This window comes from Periplaneta americana, chromosome 3 (genome assembly GCF_040183065.1).
Source record: "Periplaneta americana isolate PAMFEO1 chromosome 3, P.americana_PAMFEO1_priV1, whole genome shotgun sequence".
In the NCBI taxonomy this organism is placed as follows: domain Eukaryota; kingdom Metazoa; phylum Arthropoda; class Insecta; order Blattodea; family Blattidae; genus Periplaneta; species Periplaneta americana.
The window spans coordinates 39,362,129-39,389,311 of record NC_091119.1 but is presented as its reverse complement, the minus strand read 5'-3'; the positions used below and the strand labels follow the sequence as shown (position 1 = coordinate 39,389,311).

The 27,183-nt window shown below is 35.8% G+C and overlaps 1 protein-coding gene across 3 annotated transcripts in view; it reads right to left on the bottom strand.

Moving 5' to 3' along the window:
• Positions 1-27,183, bottom strand: part of sona (sol narae) — a 516,598-nt gene that overhangs the window by 51,486 nt on the left and 437,929 nt on the right. For all 3 annotated transcript variants that reach the window (XM_069820352.1, XM_069820353.1, XM_069820354.1), the window contains exon 6: positions 1,661-1,928. In XM_069820352.1, coding sequence (XP_069676453.1) covers positions 1,661-1,928 — 268 coding nt within the window. The remainder of the gene's footprint in view (positions 1-1,660; positions 1,929-27,183) is intronic.

Sequence of the window (27,183 nt, the reverse complement as noted above, 5' to 3'; positions counted from 1 at the left end):
ATTCAGTAGAAGTAGTGTCAGTAGAATTAGTGGCAGTAGTGAAACAGAAGTAGTGGAGTAGTGTAGTAGTGGAGTAGAAGTAATGGAGTAAAGTAGAAGTAGTGTCAGTAGTGGAGTAGTAGTGGCAGTAGTGGAACAGAAGTAGTGAAGTAGTGTAGTAGTGGAGTAGAAGTAATGGAGTAAAGTAGAAGTAATGTCAGTATTAGAGTAGAAGTAGTGGAGTAGTAGTGGCAGTAGTGGAACAGAAGTAGTGTAGTAATGGAGTAGAAGTAATGGAGGAAAGTAGAAGTAGTGTCAGTAGTGGGGTAGTAGTGGCAGTAGTGGAACAGAAGTAGTGTAGTAGTGGAGTAGAAGTAATGGAGTAGTTAAGTAGAAGTAATGTCAGTATTAGAGTAGAAGTAGTGGAGTAGTAGTGGCAGTAGTGGAACAGAAGTAATGAAGTAGTGTAGTAGTGGAGTAAAAGTAATGGAGTAGTTAAGTAAAAGTAGTGTCAGTAGTGGAGTAGAATTAGTGGCAGTAGTGAAACAGAAGTAGTGGAGTAGTGTAGTAGTGGAGTAGAAGTAATGGAGTAAAGTAGAAGTAGTGGCAGTAGTGGAACAGAAGTAGTGTAGTAGTGGAGTAGAAGTACTGGAGTAGTTAAGTAAAAGTAGTGTCAGTAATGGAGTAGGAGTAGTGGCAGTAGTGGAGTAGGAGTAGTGACAGTAGTGGAGTAATTCAGTAAAAGTAGTGTCAGTAGTGGAGTAGGAGTAGTGACAGTAGTGGAGTAAAAGTAGTGACAGTAGTGGAGTAAAAGTAGTGGAGTAATTCAGTAAAAGTAGTGTCAGTAGTGGAGTAGGAGTAGTGTCAGTAGTGGAGTAGAATTAGTGGCAGTAGTGGAACAGAAGTAGTGTAGTAGTGGAGTAGAAGTAATGGAGTAAAGTAGAAGTAGTGTCAGTAGTGGAGTAGGAGTAGTGACAGTAGTGGAGTAGAAGTAGTTGCAGTAGTTGAGAAGTAGTGGCAGTAGTGGAGTAGAATTAGTGGAAGTAGTGGAGTAGAAGTAGTGGTGGTGGTAGTTACCTATTTTCCCTAATGCTAGAACTTTACCTATTTAGGCTACTAGTTCCAAAACCATGGAAATGTCAAGTTTCAGGACACGGTGAAATACCCACAAGTCTAATTCTGATCACATTTACCGTGGAAGCCTAAAAATAGCTTATGTTTAGACACAGTTTCGAAAGGAGAGGAGAGAGCCTTGTTTGTAGAAGAGAGAGAAAACCACTATTTCTTAGGCTGATGTGCATTCTGCTTGACTGAACATATGGAATTCATTATTTTTTTATAGTTTAAGTTAAAACCCCAAAGCTGGAGGACCACCTCTTATATTATCTTTGCGTAGATCTACGTATCCAACATTTCACTTCAGCTTATTTGGATTGAACCGGGTTCTTTGGCATAGTAGGTAAACATTTTTTAATTAATAAATAATTAAAATTTAAATCGTAATTTATCTGAAAAACTAAATGAATATTAAAAATATATTAAAATAGAAAGAAACGTAAACCATTATGAGCAAACCTGCTCTGTAATAATTTTAATTACGAATATTACAGGATCGTTTTGCTACTGAAACGTAAAAGCCATCTACTAACATGTGAGGAATGAGTAGTGATATTCATCTTACCGTAGTCACTGAATGCCAGCTCTTCATTCTGTGGAGCACTCCGCCTGTACACTATGTGCTGCTGTGGCTTTGAACTTGGGCGTTGTAACCTTCTGAGAGGGAAGCCAGATTCAACGGCAATATCTTCCTGTATGTCTTCTCCATCTTCATCCAGGAACATTTCATCGTCGTCGTTGTCATTGCGATGTGCTTTAGACTGCCGATCCAGATGCTGTCGAACACTGGCTGGCACTGGCTTTACTACCAAATCGTGTCCGATTGTGCCTTCCTGAAATACAAACAAAGGGTTAATTTACTTGATATAAAGTAGGTTGCACTGTGCACTATATCAGTGTTGCGGTCAACTGAGTTTCCGTCGGTTTAATATTTGTTTTTCGTGTTGAAATAATCTGTTTCACTGTCTCTGTATTATGTTTGATGCTAAGAACAGACATTCCTGGAGAGATATTTTCAAAACAAAATGAATTTTAACTGTTGCATCACTGTATGTATACAGTAAAGGGTCGCCAAACGTCCAGGTTTCGCCTGAACAGTGCAAGAAAAGGATTTTTGGTCCAGGCAACATTTTGGACGCCGAAATATTCAGGAATTGATATTTCGTGCTGTCTAGACAAGTTGGATATCCAACTGGATGAAGATGTACCGGTACTGTACGATGAACTCCGTAAAGTGTATACGAAGATTTTGCTTTTCATGAACAGTCTATGGGTGAAAAATAGACTACAGTTTTGTCAGAAATCGCCAACATGCTGTGATTACTTAAATTAGTATCATTTGTAACATCAGTTCCAATATCTACAACCTTCTTTGAAAGAATTGAAGGGGTGAGAGTGAGATAGTCCAAAGCCACACTTTTAACAACAATTTTCTTTTTTTGCGAGTTCATTTCTTTCACATATGAAGGGTACACGGGAAAAACGATCAAGGTCCATCAAAAATCGAAATTGAGTTAATAATGCTATCTTATAGTGGAAAAGTACTATCATGTGGTCTAGCTAGTAATAAGAAATCATCGTTCTTGACGTTCCACTACGTCAATTTCTATTAAATACACACATAACAAAGTATTAAGTGCTTAAACTTTAAAATTCGTTTTTTTTTTTCGAAACTTTCTAAAATGGACCTTGATCGTTATTCCCTGTACCCTTCATATGGGAAAGCTGCTATTAAAATATTATAAAAATTACTCAACAACATAAGTATATGCCAAAGAAATTAGGATACCGCACCTAATAGCATTGGACTCTAAACCTTCAACACGCTGTCCTGTAAAATTTTGTCTGTATAGCTTAGGACTATATCATTCTCACCCCTTCAATTTTCAGTTTACTTGGTCGCATCTTGAGAGATGACAGAAACAAACTGTCTGAAAATCTGATCAAGAGAGAGCTGCGAGTAAAAGTTAATTTTGAAGTATCTGGTACTATGTTGTGTAATAGTCCAGCTTCCTAGTATCATTTCTGCAGCAAAAAGTAAGAAACAGGTTTAAGAAGGACTAGTAACTATTTGTCGTTAAGAAGTTAATTTATTATCTATTCAGTGAATAATTTGAATAATTTCGAGGGAAAAATTGTTCCGTTGCCGGGTATCGAACCCGGGACCTTTGGTTTAACGTACCAACGCTCTACCAACTGAGCTACCCGGGAACTCTACCAGACACCGATCCAATTTTTCCCTCTCTATCCACAGACCTCAAAGTGGGCTGACAACCGTCAACCAACCAACATTGAGTGCACACTAACTCCGTGTGACTGGTGTCTGGTAGAGTTCCCTGGTATCTCAGTTGGTAGAGCGTTGGTACGTTAAACCAAAGGTCCCGGGTTCGATACCAGGCCCCGGAACAATTTTTCCCTCGAAATTATTCAAATCAACTTTACAGGGAGTTATACCTGAAAGCTTGATTTGCATATCTATTCAGTGTTTCAAATCTCTATTGTTTTGTTGTGGTTTTCACTGGGAGCTATTAAGTATTAATTGTTGATCAGAATGTATACTTCTATGGTGATTTTGTATCAATATTTTCTCGTAGGTTTAATTGTAAAATTTTAATTTTGTTCAGGAATCAGCCAACATAAAGTTGACATTCTCCAATTCACGACTTAATTATATAAAGTATATTTTGTTTTATAAGCTTTGTATTCTGTATGCTTTGTTGTGGAAGGAATATAGTCTATCTAATAATCTATTTCTGTTAACCTTGTCAAACGCCTTAGTGAAATCTATAAACCTGATATCTCTGTATGTTGAATTCCCGGTGTTATCAATTAAAAGTTTAATTTAAAAATAGCCATCACCACAAGATCGTCTTTTTGGAAAGTCGTTCTTTTCCAATAATATGTTCTTAATGTCGGTGTAATGTGTTAATTTAATTTAAAATTGCTTCAAGTCTTAAACGATAGCCAGACTGACCAATTCTAAATTATATGTAGGACAGTAAAATATGTAGTTTTTAATTTATTCAAGCCTCATTTTGGAAGGCGTAATCATGGTGGAATGCAACCTACACCCTGAACTAATATCAAAACAATGATGAAATTAAGATTTCTTAATTAGGTAAGTCAGTCTAGGTCAGCCAGATTTTAAATTTTATGGCATCAGGAAAGGAATTTCTTAGAACTCTTTCCCCGCTCTGTATCTAGATCAGAAGAAAGCAAGTGACACTGAACTATATATCATGCATTTTTATATTTAGTTAATGTGTCTTTAAATAAACTTGCTTATAGACAAGGTCAAGAGAAAGCATATAAGCTGAACACTGATTTTCAATCAACATCAGTTTTGTATTGATGGAATATCGAGGCGAAGTGCATGCATTTAGGTTAAATTAGCCATGAAGAGTTATGATTGGGAATATTTTCCCGTCTGTTTGGTTTCCATTAGCTGTGAAGGACATTGTACAACACGTCGTCGACCACAGCCTTGATACACTTGTGAGCAAAAAGCACCTAGTGGAAGTACATTTACATACAAGTATTTCAAGATCATTGCAAGAATGTTCATTCATAAACATATTTAATGTCATTTCAGTTGCTCATGTTGAAACAGATTTGAACCAACAGCTTCAACATATAAAATGAATATGAATATGATCCAATCCATTGCATTAAGACATTTTATATTTTTTGTTTTTCAATACATCGCTAGCAATTCTAAGTTAATTAAGCTAAACTACTTCTGAATAATATACAGTTATTTTCTCTCCTATTTAGATGTAAGTTTATTTTGCATGTCATAAACGTACTTTGACGTATGAAAAATATATTACAGGTTAGCAATAGATTTAGAACAACACAGACAAGATTTTACAGGAGAGCGTGTTAAAGGTTTAGAGTTCAATGCGATTATTAATTTGCGTCCCGTGAATGCAAGAGACGAGCGCTGGTAGCTCTAATTGCTCTAGTTGTTAGTATACAATCTACTGTTTAGTCTGTGAGTGAAGTCACGTTACAAGAGATAATGCAATGAGTGAAGTAATATAGCCTATATACAGTATGTGTATTTTAGTTGGTTATTTAACGACACTGTATCAACTACGAGGTTATTTAGCGTCGATGAGATTGATGATAGCGAGATGGTATTTGGCGAGATGAGGCCGAGGATTCGCCATAGATTACCTGGCATTTGCCTTACGGTTGGGGGAAACCTCGGAAAAAATCCAACCAAATAATCAGTCCAAGCTGGGATCGAACCCGCGCCCGAGCGCAACTTCAGACCGGCAGGCAAGCGCCTTAACCGACTGAGTCACGCCGGTGGCTTAGTGTGTGTAAGAAATACAGTGCAAATTTTTAACACTTTCACAGTATTTGTAAGGATACACTTTCAGCACTTTCTATGCAGTGTATTCACCACTATCTCATACAACTCGATGGCATGAACAGTAAACACCTCTTTATCAACTTAGTATTTACTCATAGATCAGAAAGGCCAGAGGGAGAGGGATTTGGCTTTGAACTATCTCATTCTCACCCCTTCAATTATAAGAAAAGGTTATTCAGACCTATGAAGAATTGATAAGGTTCTTCAACTGCAGTAAATGGAACAAGTGGCATGTATATCTTTACGGATATACGGATGGATTCTTTCAAGAAATCATGAAACTGAAACAAAATTTGGATATACCGAACTAAAAAGAAAATCTGTTAGATTCTTATAAGTCTTATAATCCAATCAATAAGATTTTAGTTCAATCTTTCTTGGATTGATGTATAACTGTTAACAAAAAAATATATAAGCGCTAAAGAATCAAAAGCAATTACTACCCTATCAACTATCTACAGAAGATGTCAGCAGAATAACTGGATTTACATTTACATTGGGATTGCAAGGAGTAGTGAAGTGCATTCCATAACCTCTCCTACTCAAAACCCATCCTCACCTTCCCGTGGTGCAACCTGTTTTTAACAAACGAGGCTCTGGGGACCGAGCAGTGAGCTCTATATACTATACTAGAGGCACCACTGCAAAGCTCTTTCCTGTCTGAAAGCGTGGCTGTTGGTGAGAGTATTGCTCTCTTTCTAACTAATGTGTTTCAATGAGTCTTTCGCGAGGTTGATGTTGCATATGCGCAGTAAGCAATAAAAATGCCGTTATTGTGTACGATAGTATTCTATGCAAGAGAGACAAGGACAACACTATGTCAGAAAGAGACAGCAATACGCTCAGGCGCTCAGCATTCGCGTCACGCTTTTAAAGCATTGACTTGTGCCTCCTGTTTAGTATAGAGCTCACAGTAGTATGGCTGTTCCATAAAAATGGAGGAAATGCCATTTGATAATGCTGATCTGCCATCAGGATGTAAAAGTTAAAAAAAAAATTAAAAAAAAAAAACAATGATACCAAGATTTAAATCTTTTTTTTTTCTTTATTTGTGGTCAAGTTTACTCCAGTTTACGATATCCTATGAATCTCTGAAGCTTCATGAAGAACTTCAATGTTGACGCCTGAACATTAAATACATACACATATTGGTACATAATTATAAGAGGAATACAGGCACGAAAATACAATTTTTTTCCAAACTGTCGCATCGAATTTATTTGTCATTTTAGTTTCTCTGTCATTTCTGTTTAATTTCATTATTTCATTGGGAAGGAAGTAAAGTTGTGAGTTCTGTGTCGTATATTTTGTCTGTGACAAACAAAATTTGTCGGCTGTTTCTCGCCAAGATTAAATTCCGACATTGAACTTTCCCTATTGAATGCTTTATTGAGTAAAATTACTTTTACTGGTTTAATTTTATTTAAGCATTTTAGTTGTGATTTTAAAATTAATTATTAGTTTATTTTATTGTTGAAGAATAAATTAGGCCTTTAAATATAAAAGTACACCTATCATTTTTACTCTTAATTTTAAAATTAAATTGTAATGGTTAAAATTTCATAAATTCATGGTAGAGGTGAAGATTTTAAATTTTTGTTTTATTATTTCTCTACATATTTTTAAATAAATGCAATCATAGAACTGTATTTCAATTCTCGGTTGCATCGTACACAATACCACAAGTGCGAAACTAAGGTGTAAATACTGGGTAGGCTGAAAAAAATCTGCTTATCTTATATTTTTTTATACAGAGATGTTCCTCGGCTTTTCTATCAAAATATTATTTTGTGACACAGACCCCACAAGAAGATGATGACTAGATGATATTTATCTTAACCCATCCTGTTAGCCAAGGATATTTCTTAGGCCTATATCATGAAAATAAAAAAAAAATCTGTTTTGTCTTCCTTCATGCGCTATCTTAATATGTAAATGTGGTATCTACAGTATCTCCTATCTTTGTAGCGTTTCATACATCCAACTTGAAAACGAGTCTCTTTTAACTCTACAAATAAATAATAATGACCTCAATATTCTCTCAGTATGAGCCACTGTACATAAAATTGATATGTTAACACACACGCATGCACTTTTGATTAAACTAACACTGAACAACACAGCCCATTCATAGAATACCAATATAGCGCGACGTATTATTGTGATGGTAGGCAACAAGGCTAGCCTCGTTTAGCACGGAGATGTAGCGAATCGCTACCCCTCCCCAATTTCCCCTCAATCTTACGAGTCAAGATCGTAGCACAGTCTAGTATAGGCTATACAGTCACGAAGCTCAATAAGTAGTAAATATGCATCCATGGATAGTTGCTAACCACTAGGATCGCTACTATTGCCTCATTACAGGTAATGCGAAATAGTATCTGCACAGTCTGTTGTTCCTAGCAACCTCAACAACTCAAGCTTCGTGACTGTATATACTAGACTGTGGTCGTAGCCTCGCCTCGCTCTGAACTCTCGGCTCCCAGAATGATTGCCAACATTGAACTTAATACAGTATGTGGAAGGATCGGAGGTAAACCAAATGTTACGATACATCGTTATTACTAAAGGGCGGAAAAATGTGCGTTATGCCTTAAGTTTAATGTCAACGGACTATATTGTTGTCATTCACTCCGTAAACAGCGGCAAGAGAGTACAGTCTGGTAATGAGAACCTCATCACTCCACTCAATCGATCTATAAATACTGGTATGAAGTTGTAATATAGTTATGATGATTTATGTTAACTGCCACCGCCTGGATGATTAATGGATGCGTTACACTGAATCATAATATACGTTCCTAAATTATCGAAAGAGACAGTTCGACGTCTCTCACTCAAACAGTTTTTCAACATCGAAAAGCTTCTTTCCGTGTCACAAGATGTCAGTGGTGCAAATGAAAGAAGCGCCGTAATATCGTTTTTCCCTCCACTCAAAAAGGTTACACATAATTATATAACCGGTATTTTTTTTTTTTGCAGAATTTGTGGAATTTTTCTTTCGCCTTTTAGCCTATAAAATGTGGATTATCAAGTTTCTTAAACGGAATATTTGCAGAAATCATTACATAAATCTATATTAAATTCAGATCGTGTATATTTTTTTTATTATTTGATGTCGAAGACCTTTGTACGTTTTCGGTATGTTTCTTGCTAATTATTATAATGCCGCTCTATGTAATATTTCCTACGTATTTTAATTTCACATTTGCGCACGGCACAGAAAATATATTCCCCTTGCGGAATCAAAATCTCTCTTCCGTATTTATTTCTTAGACTGTTTTTTCCAAATCCTTCGACTTAGGTATTTTAAATCACTTTTACACAACTCTATCTGCACAAAGGCAATAAACAATACTGTAAACACCTGGCTTCCTTCCCCACACGACTAGAAGTTGACACTGAAGGTCATTTGTTGGTTCCTACTTGTACTGCCGCCCTCTCGTGGTGCATTTATGTTATTGCGCTTGTACCTGTGACGTCAGCCGTACTCCAGACCAAACTAACCTGTATCGCGTGATAACGCACATTTTTCCATCCTCTAGTTATTACGAACTAATGTTACTAAGGATAATAACTCAATTCTTTTTGGTAGACTAAGCATCAAAAGCTTCTTAAGAGCTTCGCCATTAAGTCCTTAAACCGCATAACACACTCCTAATTTTCTTTGGAGCTGTTATCCCTCGAGTTTTCCTGTTATTTCCATTGTATTCTCTCAACGATTCTCCTACAAACACCCACAAACTTCCCCAATGAGTAAAACTTCCTTAAAACTGGCAACGCCGTAAATTATGATTCCGAGATAATTGTATAATATTAAACGCATTGAATAACTATGAACAATTAATTTTCAACTTTTTTTTTTATTTATAAACTAACATCGTACCCTGATTTAATCTGCGCCTTGCCGTTATGTTGTACGTGAATGTAAATTATACTGTAATTGATCATTTTATATACAGAGTCTGAGACATGTCTGCAAGTATTGCCATAAGAAGCAATATTGAACCAAAGAGATTGTAAGCATGAGTTTCATTACCATAATATCACATTATGTAATCTAGCTTTCATACTGTTTACTTCATTAAATTGCTTTTAAAGATTCTTTGGATTCCGGTTGCCTGTCATTGTGTACATGTCTTGTTCCGCCTTACGAAGGTTGGCAATTATGTAATTTGTCATTTGTATGCACGTCAGGTGATCACATTTGTTTGCGATCTGACATTATGGTATTGAATTATACTGTGCTAGTAATATCTAATTATTAGCTTTTCTAAATTCTTCTTTAATAATTAGCACACGGATGCCAACTGATGTTTCAGAACTATCTTGTCTCAGATGAAAAGTAGTTTGTTTGATAAGCATTATTTTGAATTTGTAAGTTTGAGAACCATATAGCCTCATGAAAGAGTTCTTATTCTTCCCTTACCCTATACTTTTTAAAACTCAACTTGATAAATTGTTGTGCTGTTTTACGTGAGCATAACATTTGTGCAGCTGTGCTCTGTCAAAGGAATATGTTCACATTTTGGTTGCCTGGTTGTCTGATTTAACTTTAAGAATAACTTGCATTATCAAATTCAAATTGCACAACAGATGTTCGAGGATGATCACAAAATAAACTGTCAAAATGACACCATTTCACACTCGTATAAAACGACAGAAAAGGTGAACATAAAAGCTATTCTAATTTTTCACATCACCTAACCATCTAAACATTTGCATGTCTGGATGCTCCATAAATTACAAGCAAACATTCTCATGGGTCCCGATAAAAAAGTTAGTTTTTTTCTTCCACCGTGTTAATAATGTCAAAACAAATGCTTATACACATTTTGGCCACTCGAGCGCAATTACGAGGACAATCCAGGAAAAAGATTCCCTGGGGCCGTTTACAGAAAGAAAACACAATTTCGTGGAAACATTTTTTGGAACAGATAAGTTATTTTCAATTTGTAAGTTTGAGAACCATGCAGCCTCATGAAAAAGTTCTTATTCTCCCCTTACCCTGTATGTTTTAAAACTCAACTTGATAAATTGTTGTACTGTTTTACGTGAGCATAACATTTATGCAGCTGTGCTCTGTCAAAGAAAATATTATATCCACATTTTGGTTGCCTGGTTGTCTGATTTAACTTTAAGAATAACTTGCATTATCGAATTCAAATTGCACAGCAGTTGTTCGAGGATGATCTCAAAATAAATTGTCAAAATGACACCATCGCATACTCACACAAAACGACAAAAAAGGTGGACACACCAGCTACTCTAATTTTCCTATTACTTAATCATCTGAACGTCTCCATGTCTTAATATTCCATAAATTACAAGCAAACATTCTCATGGGTCCCGATAAAAAAGTTATTTTTTTTCTTCCACCGTGTTAATAATGTCAAAACAAATGCTTATACAAATTTTGGCCACTCGAGCGCAATTACGAGGCCGCCCAGGAAATCAGATTCCCTGGGGCTGTTTTTCAGAAAGAAAACACAATTTCATGGAAAGATTTATTGGAACAGATCAGCAATTGTTGAGCTGTTTTTCAACATATTCCCCACCGGAATTGAGACATTTATACCGTGGGATCAATTTTTGTATCCTTGTATCATAGAAATCTGCCGCCTGGGATCGGAACCAGTGTGTGACAGCCGTCTGCACCTCTCTGTCGATTCTATGGTATGACAAATGCCTCAATTCCAGTGGGAAATATGTTGAAAAATAGTTTAACAGTTTGCAATTTGCTCTGCCAACATCTCTGAGGGATGAAATTGTGATAACAGTATTTAAAAAATCCTGTTAAATACTGATTAATCACATGGTGTCACATTAATAGCAATAGTAATTTTTCATGCCCTTTTCTTTGTTTCTTTTTTTAATTTCATTATCTATGTTCACACACACACACACATATATATTTTAGGATATACTGAGTCCGTAACGACTACCCTCAATGGGGGCAGTTTGTAAATAAATAAATATCAATAATTGATTAAATGGCGATCTTACTCGTGTTAATTGTGTAAGCATGTGCGGCTTACAGTTGTTTCGGTGTTTCTTCACACCATCCTCAGAGTCTACTCTGGCTCTGAGGATGGTGTGAAGAAACACCGAAACAGCTGTAAGCCGTACATGCTTACACAATTAACACGAGTAAGATCGCCATTTAATCAATTATTTATATTCAAGTGTTAAACGTAGTGTACGAAAGATTCAACATGAAATAAATATCTGTTCCAATAAATTTTTCCAATGAAATTGTGTTTTCTTTCTCTAAACGGCCTCAGGGAAACTTTTTTACGGCCCTCGTATGCGCTCGCGTAACCAAAATTTGTACAAGCACTTGTTTTGACGTTATTAACACGGTTGAAGAAAAAATAACTTTTTTATCTGTCCCCATGAGAATGCTTGCTTGTTAGAGGAAAGCGTACAACAGTGAAGTCCCCTCTGTTTTCGGTTACTTGATTCCTTCTTTCGCCACTAGACAGCAGCATTTTGTCTGACTGCCTTTTATTCTAAAGTTTAATTGATCTACTGAGAACTTTGCCATCACTAGGAACGAGAAGTCTAGACTATTCCTCTTCCAAATAAGCTATTGCTTTCGCCCTCATTTAAAACAATAACTTTACTTTAGTAAAAAGTGTGGCAAATTTAAGTTCATGTAATGTAGCATTAAATCAACACTTTGTATGATTGGCAGTGGAAGTGGAAAACTAGTTGTCTTTACGGTATTGTAAAATGATAATGAGATCTCTTTAGTTCATTACTAAATGGTAGTCCAGTACTGCTCCCCAAGCCAGAATCAGATATTCCACTCAAGCGGCCATTAATCTTGTTCTTTATCACCGTTTTCCCTATCTTCAAAGTAGATAATACCGTACTTGTAGGCCTATTGTAATTTCTAAATAACTTTTTGAGAAATAGCCTAAGAGCTATCGTTTCATTGGTCTCTTTATTGTTGTTAAATCAACTGTCCGAAAACAGGTTTGAACCTCATAAGTGACATCAATAAAACATCACTCATGAGGCAACTAAGCCAGGAGATAATGGGGTAGGGTGGCCAGTTCCTTTCTCCCTCCATTGCATACATCGCTGACTAATAACTAGAGCCCGGATTTTTAGGCATTTATAACAGTTAAAATAGGGATGCAAAAAAGGCACAATAAAGTATAAAAAATCATTATGAATTTTAAAAAGGGATAATGTATTTCAGCACTAAATTTAAATTATATCAATATAATTCACATTTTTACTTCGTAGTTGACACATGTTGACTTATAAAATACTTTTTTTTTTTTCGTAATTCTTTTCACAAACCTTACATAACAAAACTGTTCCATCAGTTGAAAACACATGGGCACCAAATTCACTAACGAAAGTATGAAGTTTACTTTTCAATGGTTTACTGAATTTAAGCATTCTAACTAACCGATCTTATACCGTCTGTCACCCGATAATAACTGAATGTTCCTCAGTCAAATTTCTTTCTCCTACAATAATAAACACGTGTAGCAGAAAATTGTAACAGTAAGATTTCAAAATATGACAGCAAACAATTGGAAATGCTACGTGACAACTTCTATGACAACGGGCTTAGGCCTACTATTTAAAATTACGAAGCTGATTGTTGGTATCGTGAAGATATGAAATTATATTTGTAACTGTGGATTGTCGATCTTTATTCATATTACACCAGTAGTATTAAAACACGATTATTAGCAGATTAAGCACCGAAATAAATTTCTTTTATTTACTATTGTTAGTAAAGTGAGTCATTGTTTTATATATTTAAATTTCATACACTTTACATTACAATTCAAGAAAAATGGAAATAAACGAGAAATATTGCTTTAAGATGCCAAAAAAGGGTATCTTATTATTGAATTTGTAAGAAACAAAAAAAAAAAAAATCTTACCCACTATAAATACCTCAAATACAAACACTATTTATGTAATTCCGGTCATAATACAGACATACATCCACTTTACACCAAATGTGTGTCCTAAGTGTCCAAAGAGTCAGTATGTTCCCCGTTATTCTCTTCACACAAAATAATGAGTCGCCAGGTTCGGTGTGACATTCGTCTCAGCATTGCTGGTGTAATCTGTTGTAAAGCGCGTCGCACAGCGTTCTTCAATTCATCAATGGTGTCGTATTGTTCCTGTGCAAAAATGCTCTTGATGAAGCCTCACAGAGCATTATCACAGGTTGTGAGGTCAGGGCTGTAGGGTGGTCTGTCGAGAGGAGCTGATAAGATTGGTGACACATTATGTCATTTACATTCGTGAGTACCTCAATGAGATGTTTCTAAACGCTGGATTGGCCGTGGGTCACCCATGTTACCAGCTCTTCTCGATTGGCCACCTCGCAGCCCTGACTTCATAATCTGTGACAATGCGCTATGAGGTTTCATCAAGAGAATCGTTGTAAAGGAATGATACAGTACCACTGGTGAATTTTGGAGGACGCGCTTTCCAACAGATTATACTAGCAATGTTCAGGCGAATGTCTCACCGAACCTGGCGACGCATTATTTTGTGTGAGGAGAATGATAGGGGAATCAGCCAGAATCTCTATCAAATGTGATATAATTAAAGATTTCTGTTCTAAGAATTTTGTTCACTTAAGGGGTTAGGTACAGCTTACAGCAGTAAAATTACTGCAAATATTCAACATTTTTTTCCTCCATTATTGTTTCTTGTACAATAATGAAAATTGGTGTGTGTAAAACACTATCCTTCTGCTACATGAAAACAATATTTTTACGATTAAAAAAAAATATATATATATATTTTTTTTCAAAATTCATAATGGTGGTAGTTCACTGTGCAGTGATGAAGTGTTTCCCTCATAACTCATAAACGTGTCAACTTTTTTATGTCCTCTCTCTTTTATTTTATTGCTGAAACTCATGTTTACAATATCATGCTCTTTCAACTACATTCCTTAATAAATAATTTTTTTTTTTAATTTTATGTTAAAAGAAAATACTGATATTCGAGCATTTTTTAATGGATTTATTTTTTATCATACAATCCATTAAAGGTAGAGAAGTGATCTTGCATCATATTGCAGATATGACATGCATAAATACACAAAAAACATTTCATCACAGAATGTTAGATAGTTTTTGAGTTATGTGGGAAACGCTTCATCACTGCACAGTGAACTGAATTTTGAAAATATAAATATAATTTTTTTGTAATCGTAAAGACATTTTTTTCATATAGCAGAAGGACAGTGTTTTACACATACTAATTTTCATTATTGTACAAAATACAGTAATGAAGGGGGAAAAAAAAATGTTGAATATTTCCAAAATTTTACTCCTGTAAGCTGTACCTAACCCCTTAAAATAACGTATGTACAACAGATAGACCTGCTTAAAAATAATTATTGTTTATATAGAAAGGAAGACGCTCTTTATTCCTTTAGACCTCGTATTACAAGTTTTCGTACAACTTCAGAAATCTTAACAATGAGCCTGTTTTATTTTCTTAATTTAAAAAATGACAAAGTTAAAGGGAGATAATTGTATAATGTTTAAAAAATCACACGATTTTTAAGTCGGCCTTCAAATATTAATTTGAGACTTAAATAACTTGCTTCAAATATTAATTTGAGACTTGAATAACTTGCTTCTGAAATTGATTAGCAATAATGACTATTTTATTGCGTCAGAAATAATGAAATCGCGTTAAATCCAGGAAAGTCCATGTTTTATATTAAACAAAGTATAAGGTATTGGTGTCTGTTATGACCTGAATACCATTTCTGACCACAAAGGGGTTTTTTTTTGTCAGGTTATGTAACACTAGTCATTAGCACCTGCATGGACGTCGAATTAGTGGTTTAGCACGAGCAAGGCCAGTTAGATAGATTCTCTGCGAAGTGCTAGCTGATTGTTGCTCACGTCTGACAGTGCCTAGTAGATACGCTTTCATTGGGCAAGGTTGTTCATAGTACAGAAAGTTGACAGTATAGGAAATGTAAGTGACGTAATGATGAGCTAAAGTACTCTTGTTCGTAAGATCATATTTTTATTATTTCATACTTGTATGTGTTGAAATTACGTTTGCAACACTGAAACACAATTTTGACAACAATGTCTTTATCACTGATAAATGAACAGGCAGGCAGGATGGCCCACCTGTAGCAGACGATGACAGGAAAGTTTTGGGACTCCGAGATCCTGGGGCTCATTAGGCTACTCGTCCACGAAGCGGAACCTGGCTCTATCAGGAGCTGAGGCAGGATGACCCACCTGTCTGCGTCGGATTCACGAATGCCATCTTCGGACTTAGACATTTATAGCATATAAGAGCGCACAAAGGCCCAAAGATATATGTATACAGAGTGATTCACGAGGATTTACCGTCCCTTAGGGAGCTTAAGTATTTCCGAAGCTATTCTGAGCAAAACAATGTCATATAAGCATGTGTCCTAATCTCAATGGGTGCTACTCATAGACATTTCGCAGCACGCGCTACGAGCGTACTAAGCTAGCCCCGGCTATCCACTGGTTACTAGAACAGAATTTAAATCATATCCTATCGTTAACACTGGTTTATGAATACGAAAAACGCTGATCATCCACCGGAAGCCCGCGCTAAAAATGTCTATGAATACGGCCCAATATTTTCAAAGTTACATTAATTTGAAGTTATTAGTAAATTACCTTTTTTCTTTAATTTTAAGGGTAAAAAAATGTTACAAATAGAAAATGAACTATTCAGAAGTGTCATTTCTTTAATTGGCTAGTATTCTGAAGCTAAAAATGTGTTGTCTGTTGCTTTGTACAGATTTTGTTTTTCAATTTTTAACTAAAAATGTCATCATTCTTACGCACTTATAAAAAAATTGTTACAATTCATACGACTTTGATTCTTTACCGTTTAATTATGCATCCTAATGTATAGTATTAAAAATTTACAAGAGTAACGTGATTTGTAACAATTGTTGTGACAAATGCATAAGAAAATATAATTTTGTAGTTAAAATTTGAAAAAAAAATCTGTATGAAGCAACTATGGTACTCACAACATATTTTTAGCTTCAGGATACTACCTAATTAAAGTAATGATATCCTGAATAGTTAATTCTTTATCTGTAATATTCTTTTATCCTTAAACTCAAGAATAATGATATTTTACAAACAACTTCAAATTAGTGTAATTCTGAAAATATTGAGATTAGGACAAATGCTTATATGACATTCTTTGCTCAGAATGTCTTCGAAAATAAGCTCCGTAAGGGACGGTAAATCCTAGTGAATCACTCTGTATATGTACAGTGTTGCCACGACCAACTCACGAAAATCAGGAGAAAACCATCGAAAAAAAACAGGAGATTACAGTAGATCAATCATGAATTTATTTTCTCTTCGTATTATAATATGAATTACAAAACAGTGTATGCTGTAAGAAAGATGATACTGTTGTATTACTATATAGCACATCCCTAACCAATAAAATGGAACAATTTTGCTAAATATTACTACTGTCATCTTTACTCACCGTATGTAAATAAGTCATGCAATTTTGGTTTTACACAATAATGTCTCATTGACAACGTTTCGCATTAAAATGTATTAATCAGGAGTTTTTTGTATATTGACAAACTATTTTCGATAGAACGAGATTTATTTTAAAGATTATATTAAAGACAGTACTTCATTAGCTGTGATTATAACAGACGAAAAATTATCCCCTTTCCTGTTTTTGCATAACTGCCCTTTCAACTGTTCATAATTTTCCCACTCTGATTTATAATTCTGGAAAGGAGTATTTACTCTTCTTTCTTGCTGGGACACTTTCAATCATTTTAAAAGATCACTGTGCACGATATGTAACACAAAATACCATTACCTACACTTCACTCTCTCACTGTTTCACGTGTTCTTGCTCTTTAAGCATCATTGTGGCGACGTGTTATGAGCAGGGAGACACAACGAGCTAGGAGAATATTCTTACTTCTAGCTCGTTGGGGAGACAAATGAAAACATCGTTTGACTTGTGTATAAGATGGAAAAGTAAGACATGGTGACATAATATCATATGTAATAAATTGACAATCCGGGCATAGAACCAGGTGACTGCAGCATGCCAAAAACGAAGGAGAAATTCGTATTTTTGACAAAAAAAGAAGTAGAGGAGTAGATTCAATGAAAAAAACAGGAAATCTCCTGCTTAATCAGTAGGTATGGCAACACTGTAATATGTATGGAATGGAATTTACGGAAGAGGACAGTATGGCCCAGCACTGGGACCTGTTACGATCTATTGAACTAACCCTCAAGCTAGGCGCATTCCCAAACCTACATCGGCTGACAACACTAAGGTTCTCTGCGTACCCAGGTTTCGAGCAGGGAATCCCCCTCGTCCCTAGGCCAGCCACTCTGTGCGTCGCCAGCCGGCGATCGGTGAATGCTATGGAATGATGACGAAATGGAGAAATGGTGATGGAATGATGTAGATACCTAAAACGGGAGAATGCCGAGAAAAACCCCAACTGCGACTTTGTCCGCCTCAAGTGCCACTATGGATTTTCCAATGAAAAATCCCAGACCTGAGCAGAACTCGAACCCGGGCCGCTTGGGTGACAGGTTGGAGGTCTGACCACTCAGCCACCGCAGGGTCAGTGTGTGTACGTAACATGGAGCTAGAATCCCGTCTTTTGTGTTGAGCAGAGAAGTGCTTGCTTCCTGCTTGCGTTATGAAAGCCATGCACAACACGAGGGCTGTTAGCAACAGCGGAGATGTTACGTGTGAGTCATTTAATGTCACCCTCCGCCCGGCCGGCCGGCCGGCCGGCGGGGAAATGGTTTCAGGCCAAATAGTGCCGGGTCATCGTGAGGGATGCCGTGGCTTTCCCTTTCTCTCGTAAACCTGCCGTGTAACAACGGCCCACGTCACATTTCATTGTATTCGTAATATTTAGTAACCAGTCTAATACAATCCGGTTTTACATTATTTTATCCTTTTTAGGCGTGCTCACGTCTGCGCGATGCATTTGCAATCCTACCCTAGTTTCTCTGCTCATCTACCAATGCGTTTAAACGTCTGAAGTATATGCAGATATTTTATGGTAACTTTGCCTCCTCCTCCTCCTCCTCTTTCTCATCATCATCATCATCATCATTATATTCATCGCCGTAGGCCACAAGTTCAAGAATAAGCGAATGTGTTTTGGTTTGTAATAAGGTTCTGAATCTGTGAATCTGATTGGCATTATATGAGAGGGAACAGATCTGTCGTGTAACTGTGAGAAAGGCAATTTTATTAGGTCTGTTTCGTGATGCACTGGGATATTGTTTGGCTGTGAATGGTTCTCATTTTGAGCATCTGTTGTCAAGTTTGGTTAGTAATAGTGTTTTTTATGACCTACTCAACATGATTATACATACTTATTTGTCTCAAGTTTGAAGTCCACGAAACAAGTTTAATAAATAGTTACAAAACGTGAAACGGGTGAATGGGTAAAATTGCTACACATTCATACGTAACATTTAATGGAGATTCCGAATATGTAAATTTTAATATATGGTACAATTAAAAAAAAAATAAGTTTACTGTCAAATTCTGTATGCCTGAATAGTTAACTTTTTTCGAATACTGGTATCATATTTGATGGTTTATCTCCAACAGCTTTTGTATAATACTTTTTTTTTTTTGTAAAATTAAAATTTAAGAAGTTATGAGGAATATTCCATACTTTTTGAACATATATAGGTCTATACATGAATGTGCGCATGCAAAAAGGTGACTTCTCCAAAAGGGCAAATCTTCAGGAGAAGGTTAAAACTGATTTGTGTTTGTGCTTAATGCAAATAAAATTAATTGCTTATAATACCTCAGAACACCACCGCCGTGACGATATGGTTTAAGGCATCCTGCCCAGGACTCGCGTTACGAAATGCGCGCTGGTTCCAGACATTATTTTTTTAAGTTGGTTATTTAACGACGCTATATCAACTACGAGGTTATTTAGCGTCGATGAGATTGGTGGTAGCGAGATGGTATTTGGCGAGATGAGGCCGAGGATTCGCCATAGATTACCTGGCATTCACCTTACGGTTGAGAAAACCTCGGAAAAAACCCAACCAGGTAATCAGCCCAAGCTGGGATTAAACCCGCACCCGAGCGCAACTTCAGACCGGCAGGCAAGCGCCTTAAACAACTGAGCCACGCCGGTGGCTCGAGTCCTCATGGGGGAAGAAATTTTCTCATGAAATTTCGGCCAGTGTATGGGACCGGTGCCCACCCAGCATCGTGATTCACTTGGGGAGCTACCATAGGTAGCGAAATCCGGTTACGAAAGCCAGCTGTAACGGGTGGGGGGGATCATCTTGCTAACTACATGGTACCTCCTCCATTCTGGTTGGATGATGGTCCACTTCTGCTTCGGCATGTGGACGTGAAGCCAGCAACCGGCTGGTCTGTCGTGCCTCGGATTATTTATTATTATTTATACCTCAGAAAGGTAGGCATTACTATTGTCTATTGGTATGTTGTAATAGAGAAGTTGTGCAATAAGACATGTGATTAAAAATCAGTTTTAACCTTCTTCTGAAAACTTGCCCTTTTGGAGAAGTCATCTTCTTGCATGTGCACATTCATACAGTTTGTATATATAGAAGTAAATGAAAAAAATATGTTTTATTTAACGACGCTCGCAACTGCCGAGATTATATCAGCGTCACCGGTGTACCAGAATTTTGTCTTGCAGGAGTTCTTTTACATGCCACTAAATCTAGTGACATGAGCCTGTTGCATTTAAGCACACTTAAATGCCATCGAACTGGGCCGGGATCGAACCCGCAACCTCGGGCACAGAAAGCCAGCGCTATACCGCCTGTGCCACCCAGGACGACTAAAAGTAAATAAATAAGGGAGTAAAGAAATAAATAAGTAATTAATGAAATAAAGAAAGGAAGAAATAAGTAAATAAATAAATGATGTTTGTGGTTTAAAGAGATCTTAAGCAATTAGAATTAACGCTCTACTCACAGAAGTAACCAGTTCCCTTACTCGGCATAAATATTCGTTAAAACTAAACTTGATGCGTTAGTCAATAAAATCAGATATGAATCGGCAAGTAAAAGTCGTGTCTGTCAAAGCAGATTAATTGGGCGGACTTGAGCCACTGTAGCTCACAGACTGTTTGCACATCTCCAAGGCAGACACGAAGCCACTACTACCGGCAGTACGAGGGAAAGTTCAAAGTTGAGCCACTCTGCACCTGCACTGTGTGTTTTATTTATGAATCCGTTCGTGTATCGACGCACGAAGTGACGCCCTCATTAACGAACGGTACGTGGGAAATGAGCAGTCTTAATCGATGATAATTACGATTCCTGCCTTGCTCTTAGTACCAATTACTGACGTTTCTTCTTATCCGATGTTACAGTACAAGCAGCAGAAATTTCAAAACCATGAACCGCCACCGCACAGCTCGACTGTGGCACATGCTTTTGGGATCACCGGTTTTGTGTGGAAGTTAATGGTGTGAATCGAAGTATAAGAAAGACAAATTATAAATAAACCAAAGATTTTCGAGTTATTCTGAGCTATATTTCCTGTCTGTTGCCTTCTTACGTTTCTCCTAGTTCCGTTAGGTCGTAGCGGCAGTAGTTCAGGCCATAATCATCGGAGCCAAAAGACTGCTGAACACTCTGAACAATAGTCAAATTTCGGCCATTATGCTTAGTAATATTTAAATTCCGTACTCACCTATCGTGAAAAATCTAGGATTATATTTTGATAACAAATTAAGTTTGAATTATCAACAGTAATCTCACTAGAGAAAATCAAAACTCGAGTGGGATTTAATTGACTATTAAACGATTAGAAGAAAGTATATAAAGATTAGAGAAAATAAAGGGCTCTAATGCAATAAAATATTAATTACTTACTGAAATTCTATTTCACTAATATTAGCTTCACCAAAATGTTTGAACGGGACCGCCATTGTCAGTTGACTGTCTATGCTGTAAACAAATGTCGATCACAAAGGATGTTTTATAGTACCGTAAGGAGGTGATAAAAACAGAAGAAAATATATAAAGATTAGAAGAAATAAAGTATTCTAATATAATAATAGTAATATGCGTTACAAGAGCGGTATGTTGAAGTTTTCATGTTCGAGGAAGAGTTTGAAAAAGCGAAACGTAGTTGAGCTTTTTTAATTTCCGAGAATTGAAAGAAAACATACCGCTCGTGTATCGTACATTATTTTGTGCGAAGATCGTTTATTACATACCTGAAAGAGGAATTTCGAATTAGTCGCAATGAAATCTCCATCTTGGTTTCTGTTCAATGACGACAAATTTGCAAGACAAAAATACCTATCTTCAACATTGTTGCTTTAAAATGTTTTCTGTGTTTACTATATTCCAGCAGGCCGTGATATACGTCTGTCTTTTTTTTCCCCAGTCTATGATGAGTCTGGAATCTTGTTGATTTTTTTCACGGCTTCCTTAATGTTACTTGCATCACAAATGCAGTAACTTTAGTGGAGTTGTAGAGTTTACTTAATTTTTGCAAATATTTAAAAACAATAATTAACAGTGCAGTTTAGGTGAAATTGCAGTGGTAAGTTTCCAGTTTATAATTATTACTATATTGAACGTCTCTAAAAATAATATGTTAAAAGCCTAAAGCAGTAAAATCAATATGTCACTTAAGCGGCAAGAAGAGGGAAATTGTTATGTGTGTTAGGTTGGGAATACTGAATGTGGAATTTTAGACTTTCCGCGGATTGGTTTTGTGCGGAAACCAAGCAAATACGCACGATCTCGCACAAAATATATATTAATTGACTTACTAAAATTCTATTTCACTAATGTTACCTTCACCAAAATGTTGAACGAAGCTGCCATTTTCAGTCGACTATATATGCGGGAAACAAATTACGATCGTAAAGCATGTTTTATAGTACCGTAAAGAATTTGCAGTTTGAAATGTTGGCACACAAAGAAACAAATGCTAGGGTAGTGATAAAAACAAACAAATGCTAGAGAACTGATAAAATTAAACAAATGCTAGGAAAGCGATAAAATTGTGCGATAAGCAGCCATGATTGGTTGAAAGACGTCCTTTCGTACCGTTTTATTGGTCAAAAGTAGTATGACGTAGTAGAAGTGTGATAGTCAAGTAAAGCACACTTGTAAAAGGAAATCTGCTCGTCTATTCACTCTTTAAACAGGTTCAAGCATTTCTTTCCCGCGCCACTGAAACAAACATTGGTTCAGAGACTCGTAATGCCGCACTTTGGCAATTGTGATGTGTTGTTCACTTACTTAAGCACCGAACTCTCGAATAAATTACGTGTTCATAATATGTGTATAAGATATGTGTGCAATGTCTGACGATACGATCATATTTCACCATTTTTCGAATCCTCATCTTGGCTCCGACTCAACTACAGCAGCCTACACAGTCTTCTATTTCAAATTCTGCGCACCTCAACTCCAAGTTATCTGTCGTCTCGTCTTGCGTATTTATGCTCCAACCATAACCTAAATACTCCATCTGAGATCACTGGCACATTAAGTATACCTCATCATAACACTTCCCGATACTCCTCATCATTCACCGTTTCAATTTCTCGTCATTGCAACTCCCTACCTCATACCTTAAGGGGCTGTCGGACATTGACTACTTTAAAAAACCGATTGTCATACAGTTTGCTTAGACTGTGATATTTCTTAAAATATTTTTCTAATAGGCCTATATGATTTTTATTTTTAATATATAAATTTTCTGTATTATTTTAACAATTACTTCGATTCACATTGTTGTAATTGTTTAACTCTTAGAATTACATGTAACTAAACTTGTCTTAACTTTACTATTATTATTATTATTATTATTATTATTATTATTATTATTATTATTATTATTATTATTATTATTTAGGCTAGATGTCTCCAGCACTTTTTAGTATATATATATATATATATATATATATATATGTATATATAGACGAGGCCATTAAGAGATGGCAAGATATTATAACGGGGGTATAAAATTAGGAAATACAGTTTTAAATACAATTTTATTCGCTGATGATCAGGCTATCATAGAAGCAACAGAAGATGGACTACATATGGCATCCTTCAAATTACAGAACATAATGGCAGAATATAACTTGAATATATCTGCTACGAAGACAAAATCAATGGCCTTTATAGGGAAAAATCCACTTAGATGCAAAATTATTATAAACAATAAAATAATCGAACACGTATCCAACTTCCAATATTTAGGGTCTAATGTGACATAACCAAAACGAAGATATAAATATGAAAGTTCAGAAATTTGGAAGAATATGCGGAACCATCAGGAGACACTTACGACAGAAAACTACAAAAGAAACGCAACTGAAACTTTATAAAGTAGTAGCCACACCAGTCCTGATGTATGGATGCGAAAATTGGACCTTAAATAGGAAAGATAAGAGGAAAATAGAGACTTCGGAAATGAAATTCCTAAGATCAGTTGCAGGGACTACTCTCCTAGACCACAGAAAGAACATTGATATCAGAACAGAGCTGAATATATTTAACATGAACAACAGAGTAGAACAACAGAACAGAAATTGGCATGACCACATAATTAGAATGGATGAAACGCGACTTCCCAAAATAATGCTAAATTATAAGCCCAAAGGACGTAGAGATGTTGGGCGCCCAAGAACAAGATGGACTGACGATATTCCCTGAGGACGGAACAGGTCTGAAGGCCTAAACCTGAAAGTTGATGATGATGATGATGATGATGATTATTATTATTATTATTATTATTATTATTATTATTATTATTTGAAGATAAAGTTTCTCTGATCGCCAATAGGACACACCCAATCGTTTCACCTGTTTTAAATGGAATCTGGTTTTACAGAGTTGTTAAAATTTTAACATCATTTTCAATCCTTTATTCCTTTTTATCTATTTGGAATGAATTCAACATTTTCCTGCCGGCTATGCAATTATGTTGCGTGTTTTGTTTGTGGCTTGAAATTAATATTTCTGCAACGACCTTACTGCTAGCTATGAAAATAATTTCCGCTTTGTGGCTTTCATAATAATTTGCAATAAATAATCATCGCGACACACATCTACTCGTTTCGGTCCATTCAAATTTCATAATATTCAAGGTTGAGCGAAAATACTTCATGCGTATGCGTTACGTCACGTATTTAACACACTATTACTTTCTTGACCGAAAATAACGCACATGGAATTGAGGTAATGGAATGTCAGAGATTGTGTTAAACAGATGAAGAAATTAATTCTCTGATTGAAAGTGAAATTTCGTAATTTACGAACTTTTAAACAACTTTTAAATGTAGGTAACCATGTGTTTCATATTTATGTGGCATAAGGAAAATTTGTCCACGGCATATGATAAGGATTAGAGATGAACAAAAGTAACTGCCGCTCTCGCTCGCTATTTTCGTTGCATTTGTCTTTCGAGTCTCGTCTCGTCATTCTCGAAATAGCATCTGGTCGGCGTGTAAAGATTTCGTAACTTTGAATAACATCATCATTGAAATAAATAACATTATAAATGTTTAAATGAGACAAAAAGACAAAACAGAACAGTATCTTAGTTATAAACATGTTCTGGTTATATAGATAGAAAAAAAAAACAATTCTCAAATAAATTTGCATTTATAAGGAACATAAAACATAAAGTTAATATATTTTTACTTGAGATTGCACACTTGATCTCAAACATATGAAAAGTAAATTCCTAACTTTTTAATAAGGGCCTAGTAATTAAATAAAGATTGGGGAACGGATTATTATAACTTACACTGAAAGGTAGAGGTGTTGTTTAAAATAGACTATTTGAGTGTTTATACATAGGCCTATATAACAGTTGCCAAAGTAGATAAAAGTTCAGTCAGGTATAAACAACTGTGGCAATTCAAGGCTACTTGACGTTCGGGACTTCGGGAGTGATCAATCTCGGCGTCTCGAAACACTCACAAGCAATATTTACGTCAACGACGTATACAACATTGTCGTGCGGGTTTTCGGCTTTGCGGGCGCTGTTCGTCTTGCTTTCTCGATCGTTATTCATCTCTAATAAGGATGTAACTGAACCTTACTGTGGTAATAGAGGAGGCGTCTCATATATCATATCATGTCATATCATATATCATATCATATATCATATCATATCATATCATATCATATCATATCATATCATATCATATCATATCATATCATATCATATCATATCATATCATATATCATATCATATCTCATGTCATGTCATTTCATGTATCATATATCATATCATATCATATCATATCATATCATATCATATCATATCATATCATATCATATCATATCATATCATATCATATCATATCATATCATATCATATCTTATATCATATCATATCATATCATATCATATCATATCATATCATATCATATCATATCATATCATATCATATCATATCATATCATATCGTGTCGTGTCATATTATCATATCACATCATATATCACGTCATATATAATTTATTATTGTCAGCTGCTATTCAATATTATATTCTTGGAGTAAGAACATTGTGGAAACAAATAGTCCTTTAACACCATCTTAAAATTCTTCATATTACAAATTTGCAATATGTCGGGTGGTAATTTATTTACAATGAAACTGAAGGAAACAAGTGGAGACTTTGAATAATAAGATGTCCTGTAGTTCTTAATAAATATATAATTTCATATAGCTACAAACAGAAAACGAATTCTGATTTTCACGGAGAGAGTTAATATGCTACAGATCAAACGAGTATCAGCGAATGAAAGTCGCACTATAGCAGCAATATTTTATGTTTACAGTAGTGGCTGAATGAGGACTGATTGAGAAGATTACCGACGCCTCCATCTTATAGGCGGCAACAGAAAAACAGCCACAGATCTTTTGATGTAAACAACTACATTTGAGTAGATGGAAATGATGTATCTACCAGGCAATGGAAATAATTCGCACTCCAATCACCGCTATCGTCTACTATTTTAAAAGGTAATATACAGGCGATACACAACATTACTATAGTTATTAAAAGTCTGTTGCGAAAATGATGCATACTTTATCAATATAGGCTACTTTTACATGTTTCGCAACAATTCAACTCATGTTGGAAATGTGACCGTTCATACAGGGTGTTTTATTATTATAATTACGAACTGCAGGACAATGAAACAGGACGAAAAGTTCCTATAAGCATAGGTCCGTTTCCGAAATCTATGGGGTTTTATTATGTTACTGGGGTAACATAACATTCTGTATGCACTAGGGAAAGAAAGTGTTATAATAACATCTGTTTACTATACACACCGTTCATGATAAGGCACGCATGAGCACCTTTCCTCACTGAAAATCGTACACATTCGAATATCTGTAGCGTGTCTCCAATGTGTTGACAACCATTGACAATTCATTCGTGAGCAACGAGTAGTTCTGGAATGAACAGGAACTTTTCTAAGAGTAAGGGTCTACGATTGATTGGACACCACACAGAGAACTTGCTGTAACAAGGCAAAGTTGGTCTTGTACCCTGTAAATAGGCTTCTTTTTTTACAACTACATTTATTAGATGTTTTTTTTTAATATACGTAGTTCGGTTAACACTATTTACCGCCAAAGTCTGTAGTAGTATTTGTAAATTAAGTCAGCATGTTTAGCCT